This window comes from Silene latifolia, chromosome 6, assembly GCF_048544455.1.
Source record: "Silene latifolia isolate original U9 population chromosome 6, ASM4854445v1, whole genome shotgun sequence".
NCBI classification, from domain to species: Eukaryota; Viridiplantae; Streptophyta; class Magnoliopsida; order Caryophyllales; family Caryophyllaceae; genus Silene; species Silene latifolia.
The window spans coordinates 135,469,294-135,478,000 of record NC_133531.1 but is presented as its reverse complement, the minus strand read 5'-3'; the positions used below and the strand labels follow the sequence as shown (position 1 = coordinate 135,478,000).

Here is an 8,707-nt window from a genome sequence, read left to right as displayed (position 1 = left end):
AATATAATACAAAGACGGAAATTAATTATTTTAAATGATTTATACAAAACGAGTCGGAAACAAAAAAAAAAAAAATACACGAATATGGGCCTTGGACGAAAGGATTTTTCGTCCAAAACCAGGCCTGGACGAAAAATTCTTTCGTCCAATATGGGCCTTGGACGAAAGGATTTTTCGTCCAGGCGCAGTATTGACGAAAAATTCTTTCGTCCAAGGCCTTATATCGACGAAAGAATTTTTCGTCCTATACCTAGTCTGGACGAAAAATCTCTTCGTCCAGGCCCATTTCGTGTTTTTTTTTTTTTTTCAATTGCATTTTCAAATAAATCCGTCACAAATTTTATCATAATTTCGTCTACATTCATGGCATCTATCCTAATTCCGGATTCAATCGATAATAAAACATAAATTTTTAACAAAACTAAATCGTAAACTAACCTCGTTACTAGCTTCATTGTTGGAATCGTTGTTAAAATCGTTCCCGTTCATGTTGTTAATTACAAAACCCGACTTCTTTGTTTGTTTGAAATATTTTAGTGAGACGGTGACTTGTGTTTTAGTGAGACGGAAATTGCATTTTAGTGAGACGGAGACGGAAATTGCATTTCAGTGAGACGGATATGTAGTTATGTTATGGAGGGCAAACTTGGAAATTTACATTAATTGTCGACGATATTTAGTAATTTGTCGACGACGTATAGCAGGACCCCGAAAAAAGGTACCCTCAGTGTCTAAGAATTTGAACATCCAATTATGGGCTTATGGCCCTTTAAAGCCCAAATGCAGCTTACTGAACAAGGGAGCATCAAGTCATGGACGGCGCTTCTTGAGTTCCAACTTCCGGCAGAGAGAATTGCTTGAGTCAGCTTATCGTGCGGGTTTAGTTGGTGGGACGAGTCTCCGACTACCACCATTGGTGGGTACACAAATCTCAAGACTGCCACCGAGACGAGACAGTAAAGGACTTCACCTGAATCTCGTACAAGTTAGCCTTAAGGATGCTATGTTAGGGGTAACGCCATCAGAACCAGAAGATGCGCAAATAAATGATGGTGGTTGTATTAAGTATATCAAATACGGCCATATAAGTATAGGCAGAACCACAGAAGTAAACAAACATATGAGTCATACCTCCAAAATCAATATAGAGAGTTAGCTACCAGTTTTCATTTCTTTTTCTTGCCGTCTCTGCTTATGAAGTAAGCTAAGCACTGCAACTTTGTTTTTTTTTGACAATCGGGTTAGCGAGACCTACATATTAATAGCACACTTAGCTATCCTATGAGCGGCTTTATTACAAACTCTAGGAACATAAGCAAAAGAAATACAATGAAAGTTTGCCGCTAGATCGGTTATATCGTCAATAGTGTTCCTTGTCCAATGTTTGAGATGAGAGAACCGTAGGACTTGGGCAAGAACCTGTAGACAATCAGAGAAACTGTTAATATGGAGGATGTTGCGCGAGAGCGCCCACATTAAGGCTTCCCTAATTGCCAAAGCTTCCGCTTGTTCAGCATTCTCCGCACTGCAACTTTGTTGTCAACTTTTGTATAATGCCACTAATCAGAAATAGTTTCGCACAAGGGCAATTAATTTCAGGCAGCAACTATTTCATCTATACTAGCAAGCTCTTCAAACTGAGCTTTGGGCTCTAAGTCGATAAACTGGTTGGATTTACTAGCCAAATGCGAGATGCTGACCCTTCCTTCACGCTTAATATAGTCAGCAACAGCTTGCATTTCTTCAAGTGAGATGTATATGTATTTCCCTCTATCATCCATGACACCTGAAAGCCTCCCTAAAAATTTTCAGAAAGGAAAAGCATGTTTATTGGCAAGATGGCAAAAGAAACTATAGAGCCTATTGAAGATAAAAAATCAAGGCTACAATAATACGATCATTAATCAATTTATATTTTTTTTTTAGAGGAGCCTTCTGAAGATATATAGAGGCCTTTCAGTTCTTTGACATCACACACAGGGAGATCTCACAGAATAAAATCAATAAACATATAGAGCAAATGCTTAAAACTTCGCTCGTATTGTCTTATGAATTGTACGGTGTGAACTCATCATATACGGAGTATATCTTACTGAATCATAAATACGGAATAAACACACAAATGGCTTCACATGATGGAAATAATAGCATCGAACACATATTTGGCAACAATGCAAGGTATATACCCTTCAGATTTCAGGCGTACTAAAACCAAAGAAAGATAACTAGATGATGGGGACCTCCTAGATTGTTCAACTTTCATCGAGATGGCAGCCAGTAAATGTTAAAATAAAGAATTAATTTGTACTGAGCATAAAACAAGAGAATGCTTCGGGTACATACCAATGCTTTCTAGTGAATTGATGCGATTGATGCACTCCTGTCGATAGGAAATCACATTGCAAAGAAACGTCAAAGGCAAGAATTATAATTATATACTTCACGGCACTTTAAAAGGAGAAATAGATAAAACAACGTACCTGAGTCCTCAGTCTAAACTCAGCAGCGAGGTCTTCCAGAGGGACGCATTTGTGTTTCTGGATTGATGAGTTAAGGAATAAGGCATTGAAGTCAAAAATAAACATTCGGTAGCTAAGGAATTATAAAAAAAAAAAACAGACATTCAACCCTAAATTAAGAACAAAGAGACTAACAAATCAAGTCCAACACACTAATCCACAATGTTAAAAAATAAGGTCATTAATCGTCCCAGGTTCTACCTTGATGTATTCCACAAAGTCAGCAAGCAAGTCCTGGTTCTCTTGTGCCTCATTTTCAGTAGTGCCTTCAGCGTCGATTGAAAATGCCCCTTTCCACTTTTCAAACTCTAATGCAGCTGCTGCTTCTTCCTTAGCTTTCCGAGCCTTGGCTTCTTCTTCCTACACCAAAAGGATTATGTTCAGAAATACTCTACTTTTTTAATAGTAAATTTGAGGATCTGGAACTTGGATTCATGAAGATGGGGGAAAGGAAGAGAAGAAAATTTATGTCCCAATCATGTACGCTGCTTTTCAACAAGATGTCAACTACAGAGTGATATTAGCACGGGTCTTGTACACCAACACCAACAATCCAACACCGACAGTCAAATGACGTCCTAGGAAACCATAATGCATAACAAAGGAAAAGTTTTAAAAGACAAGCATAATAAAAAAACATAAAATACCAGTTGGCGCTCTTGTGCTTCACGCTCCTCATCTTTCCTTCGCCGCGCTTCTGCATAGCGATCTTGCTTTGCTACCCTTGTATCACGTGCAGCTTGGTCAGCCTTGCCAAAAAAAACTTAAGGGTGTCAAAAAAAGTAATGGCAATGGATGGAAAGTAATTTTGTCAAATAGATGAACAATCTTAGGCTATCAAACTTGGTAGTCGAGACAGATATAGTAAATATCTTGCCCCTTACGATCCACACAAGAAGGCCATCACTACAGCTCAGACCAGAATATAATACATTTTTCATTGTTTTTAAAAAAGAAAAGGCATTTATCATACTTCTCTCTGCGCCTCCCGTTCTTGTCGCTTCTTATCTTTTTTCCTTGAACCCCTAGCTTCATCATGCATCCCAGCAGCTTCATCATCATTCTCATCTAGAACATCTGCGTTTACAATATGAAAGAACCATGACTCTAACCGTAGTCTTAAAAGGCGTGAGACGCACCAAGGCAAGAAGGACAAGTGACGATGAGGTACAAAGCGAAGGAACATGGCTCGCAGACATGAGATTCACTTTTTTGCAAACAAATTTCTATATTCAAAATAAATTTTTGAGCATCATCTTTTACAGGATTTTCCTCTAGTGACTAATGGTATGTTAGGATAAGGGGATTTGGAGAAAAAGAAAGGGGAGGGAAATGGAGGGAGATGATGTCATTTGTCTGGTTAACAAAATAGAGGTGGACGGATTTGGAGAAGAGGGTGAATCCCTCCATTTCCCTCCCCCAAGGCAAATGAAAATCTCTCCAACAAAGGAGATAATGGGACGAAAACCTTTCCCCCTTCCCTTCCCTTTGCTTCCATCCTACCATATCCCTTCCCTTTCCCTCCTCTTTTTCTATCCAAACAAGGCCTAAATCTTTTTTAGGATTTTAAAGAGCGTTAACATGTAAACGAGTAAAAGTTAGGGATAATGCCCAAAGGAAAAGAATAATAAAGAACTAGAAGGAAAAAGAGTGAAATTTCATCGTAGTGCACCAGAGAGGCGCACTTTAGGCGTACCAAGGCATTTTGGCCAGTGCCTCGCTGAGCCTTGGGCCGGTGGGCATTTTTAAACTAAAACTCCAACACACTTCAGAACCTTCTATAAAATGCGTACAAGCTGCAACTGATTAAAATTTTGTACAGAAAGACTAGATAAGCTAAAAATTATAACTTCGGCGTCCTCCACCCTGTTAATTACCAAGGGGGTAAGGATCAACTAGCTTCTACCAACACTTCTTCGTTTTAAACCAAGTCGCTTAGATTGTTAGATGTCATGTAAACACGGTACTGAAGAATCAAAGATAGCTGAATAACATTCATAACAATCACACATTTACATTTGCCATACCACAAATTCACCCATTAACAAACTCAGACACACATCGACTCCACATAAACCCTAATCAGAAAAGGAAATGGGATATCCATATAACCAAACAATATAAACTAACCTTCGGTAGCTACTGCAGCTGACGAAGTACTAGCTCCAGAAGCTGGTCTTCGACGCATACGACGAGCACCAGTTGCTCTAACCACATTATCCCTCTGAGGAGCCTGAAACACTTACAGTCAACACCATCAGCCTCAATACACAAAAAACCTAATCCTACTCCCACAATAAACACTTAGGCTTTGTTTGGATTTTAGTTTGACTAGGGGCAATGCGCAAGGCGAAGGCGCACACCTTTTGGCGGTGGATCCAGGGGGTGGCCCGGGTGGGCACGTGCCCACCATGAAAATATAGAAATAAATATTTATAAGGATCAAATATAGTCACAAGTTTAATGTGGCTCAGTTGGTTAAGTTTTCTGTTTGTATGTCAAGGTTCTCAGGTTCGATTCCTGGTTCTCTATGTTTTGTGAAGTAATTTTTTTGGTAATTTGGGTCAAGGCTCATCTCATTCGTTGCTTGTTATGATCATCTGTATGCAAAAATTGATTGCTATAGGATTCGAACCTTAGACCTCAAGCTAATACACCATCTTCTTAACCAATGAGCCACTTGTATTTATTGATTATATTAGTACTACAATGTAATATAACATATAATACGAGATCTTATGATTAACTATAGTCCATAAGTATATTTATTTTAAATTAAAAATAAAATATTATTTATGGGATTACAAAATTATCCCGGATTAAATATTTTTTCATTTTTACTATATATACAACATTAGTTTTATGGGGAAAAAATCTAAAATATTATTTATAGATTAATTTTTTTTTTTGGGTGCCCCCCTTGTTAGAAATCTCTGCGTCCGCCCCTGATGCCAGGCACCCTATTTTTAGTTACAAATTTGTATTTTCCCAAAAAACAATTGGGCACAACTTTTAAGAGTTTTCATGTTGGCTAACATGTACAGCAGTAAAAGTTAAGAATTATGGGGGAAAAGAAATGGCATAATTAAAGATCTAGATGAAAATTATGGAAAGTGTGTGCTAGCGAGTCTTGTTAAGTGAGCCTTATCTAAAAAGTGCACCTAAAATGCAGAGGCATTTTGGCTAGTGCCTCATCCGTTACCAGCCTTAGGCGCACTCGAGGAGCGCTTTTTTAAACTAAGCATTTGGATAGCGGAATTAGGAGGGCAAGGGAAGGGAGTAATGGATCCCTTCATTTCCCTTTTACAATGAAAATTAAAATCCCTCCAACATAGGAGAAATTTGGGGGGGGGAGACTCTCCACCTCCCTTTACCTTTCCGCCTCTTTTGGTTTTCAAACAAGGCCTTAGCATGTTTTTTAGCATGAGATGATCAGAACAAATCAATGACGATTACATATTTGTAGTTATCAACTTCATTCACAAAGCATGTAATCAGTACAAAAACAACGAGTAGCATTACTCATAGGCTCATAGCTCATAAAGATGTTTATAGATGAACCTAGGTGATCGCAATTCCATCCTGACAAGTAAAATTCAATTACCGTCACTCATTCATATAGGTGAACCCAGGTGATTCCAGCTAAAATATTAGAAAAAATTTTACCGAAAATTGGTGAAGACGAGTTGTCATTAGTTCAAGATAACAGATTGAATTATTGAACTTGAGTAATTGCAATTTCATGTCACGTTCAATGGTCGGTTGTCCATTGAACATTGAAAATTCTGAAATTTTTAATTCAAATTTTCGAACTTTTTTCTAGTTTCCCTTATTGCATTAGTAGTTCGCCCCCCAACTACAAATCCTGATTCCACCGCTGATTGCAACCCAGTTAAGAGAGATTTAACGGGCGATACACCCAACAGCATCACATTATAGATTCAAAAGTAAACATAATTCCGATACAATAACATTATTAACATAGCAAAGGTAGAAACTTGAGCTAAACCTGAGGTTCTTCAACATGTAAATGAGCAGCAGTAGAATCGTGACGACGTTTCCAGAAATACAAAGGAATTAACGCACCTATAAGCAGCATAGATAGCATTGCCACCAATATATCATCCATCTTCAATATCTACTAACTGCCCACCAAATATTACCATTAAAATCAAATACACATCAATGTAAAACTCCCTAATTGGCTTTAATTAGATTAAATTCAACAGAGATTTCCAGAAAAAACACCTAATTATGTACCTATTAAATTAAAACCCAGCACTTTGGGATATGATTATGTAATTATGAAAGGAAATCAAAAGACTTCACCTGATTAACGATGGAATTACTGAAATTGGAAGGGATGATCAGTGAAGTTGAAAGTGTATGAGTTGAAGCAGAAGGGATTCTCTGATGTACATACAAGGTGTTGAGCTCTGAAGGCAACACGTTTCGAGCTTTTCTATTGACGTTTTTTGAATGCTTTCACTCAAAAATGATGGATATGCAAGAACAATTGGGAGATTTGGGAGACAATTTAAATGGGAATATTTTATTACTCGCAATTTGTGATGTTCTATAGGTGTCTTATGTAGGCCTACAAAGCTGACTCGATTCGAATAACCCGATTTAATAAGGTTGATCCGAGATTTGAAAGTGACACAAATATGATCCGAACTCTGAATTGAAACAACCCAGACCCGATCTGAACCTTAATTGACCCAATCTTAGATGACCCGATCAGAAAAGATCTGACTTATCTTTAGCTTGATCCAAAATAACTGAAAGTGACCCAAAAGGACCAACAAATACGAAGTCATATTGATGTTATATACATCAAAATAGAGATTCGTTGATTACAATCTTCCCTAATAAATAGTTAAATTTGCAAAATAGTAGCATTTCTTAATCAAAATAGTACAAACTAAAGTGTTTTGACCATTAACCCGAAAGCGACCCGACCCAAAATGACCCATACCCGAAAGTGACCCGACAACAAGTCACCCGAAATGACCCGACTCGACTCGATCCGAAATGTATGACAGGCCCGAAATGACCCGACCCAAAGTGAACAAAACCATACCCGACCTCATTGACCCATACCATCTCTAGTCTTATGCCTTATGGGTAGGGTTGTAAATGATCTGAGTCGGTTTATAGAGCCCTCTGAACCAACTTGGTCAAGTTCGGCTCAAAGCGGTTAAAAGACTTAAAATTGAGTCCGAGCCCAACATGACCAAATCCGAGCCGATGAAGCTCATTTAGGCTCGTTTTATTCTTTTTATTACTCAATTTTAGTTTTTTTGCAACTATATTTGTTCTTATTAAAATGTTATTTAAGCATTTATGATTTTATTTTTTATTATAATTATAATTGTTTAAGTTTTTGTATTTGAGATTTATCTAAAAACATGTTTATTTTTAATTTGATTTTAAAAATGACGAGCTTATTCCAAGCCGATTCCGAGCTTTAAATTTTTAAGCTCGGAGAGATCCAAGCCGATTTCGAGCTCAAGCCCGTATACTTCTGAGCTCACCCGAGCTCGAACATAAATCGATTTCGTTACACCCCCTACTTATGAAAGATTACAAGTAATTAGGTCAATTTGGTTGGTTATGACTATGAATTATTGGGTCGGGTTAAAATGGGTCGAGTTATATATGGTTGAGGTTGTCAAGTTGATATTGGCCTTAGTAGATTGGGTTCATGATGAATAACAGTCGAGTTGTGTCATCATTAGATGACATTTTGGGGTGGGTTTGATTTGTGTCGCTAGTGTACGTATCAAGTTATCAATATATATTTGATCTTATACTTATATTCTTTTTGGAATTTCTTCCCATATGTTTGTGTTGGCACATTTTCATGTTTGTGAGTTAGTGCATGTGGATTAGTCTTTTCCACATACTTTTATAAGATCGTTAGCTTTAGAGTGAGGGAACTAGTTTATGAGTTAGTACGCAACTATTCCTCTTATTACCTATTGTTTTAGAATGTATCCTTAAGTGCATGTGGATTAGTCTTTTCCACATACTTTTATAAGATCGTTGCGGAGGAGTCAACAACCCTTCAATGTAATATTAGGTAATTTATTGGGTTGAGCCAAAATCAAATCACATCAACTCGAGCCTGATCGGATTAGTTCGAGTTGGAACAAATAAGATTATTAACGGAGATCGTTTCAACT

The 8,707-nt window shown here is 37.5% G+C and overlaps 1 protein-coding gene across 2 annotated transcripts; it reads right to left on the bottom strand.

Annotated features, from left to right (window-relative positions):
* Window positions 1-1,109: 1,109 nt before the first annotated feature.
* On the bottom strand, window positions 1,110-7,021 carry LOC141585779 (DDRGK domain-containing protein 1-like). Of its 2 annotated transcripts, XR_012519415.1 has the most exons (10): window positions 6,849-7,021; window positions 6,529-6,664; window positions 4,650-4,752; window positions 3,493-3,596; window positions 3,167-3,268; window positions 2,721-2,879; window positions 2,481-2,537; window positions 2,344-2,380; window positions 1,527-1,798; window positions 1,110-1,211 (listed from the first exon to the last, which is right to left on the bottom strand). XR_012519415.1 is itself a non-coding variant. In XM_074406829.1 (9 exons), the coding sequence occupies exons 2-9, from the start codon at window positions 6,646-6,648 to the stop codon at window positions 1,596-1,598; spliced, it is 885 nt and encodes a 294-aa protein (XP_074262930.1). In that variant the 5' UTR covers window positions 6,649-6,664; window positions 6,849-6,975; the 3' UTR covers window positions 1,467-1,595. The 2 variants fall into 2 exon arrangements, 1 of the variants encoding a protein (XP_074262930.1); XM_074406829.1 differs by lacking the exon at window positions 1,110-1,211 and having other exon boundaries at window positions 1,467-1,798; window positions 6,849-6,975.
* Between the last annotated feature and the right edge of the window lie 1,686 nt (window positions 7,022-8,707).

Coding starts and splice junctions, on each gene's coding strand:
- LOC141585779 (XM_074406829.1), bottom strand. CDS start 6,648: ATGGATGATATATTGGTGGCAATGCTATCTATGCTGCTTATAGGTGCG. Junction 4,753..6,528: donor TACATGTTGAAGAACCTCAG/GTTTAGCTCAAG, acceptor TAAGTGTTTCAG/GCTCCTCAGAGGGATAATGT. Junction 2,880..3,166: donor AAGCACAAGAGCGCCAACTG/GTATTTTATGTT, acceptor CTTTTGGTGTAG/GAAGAAGAAGCCAAGGCTCG.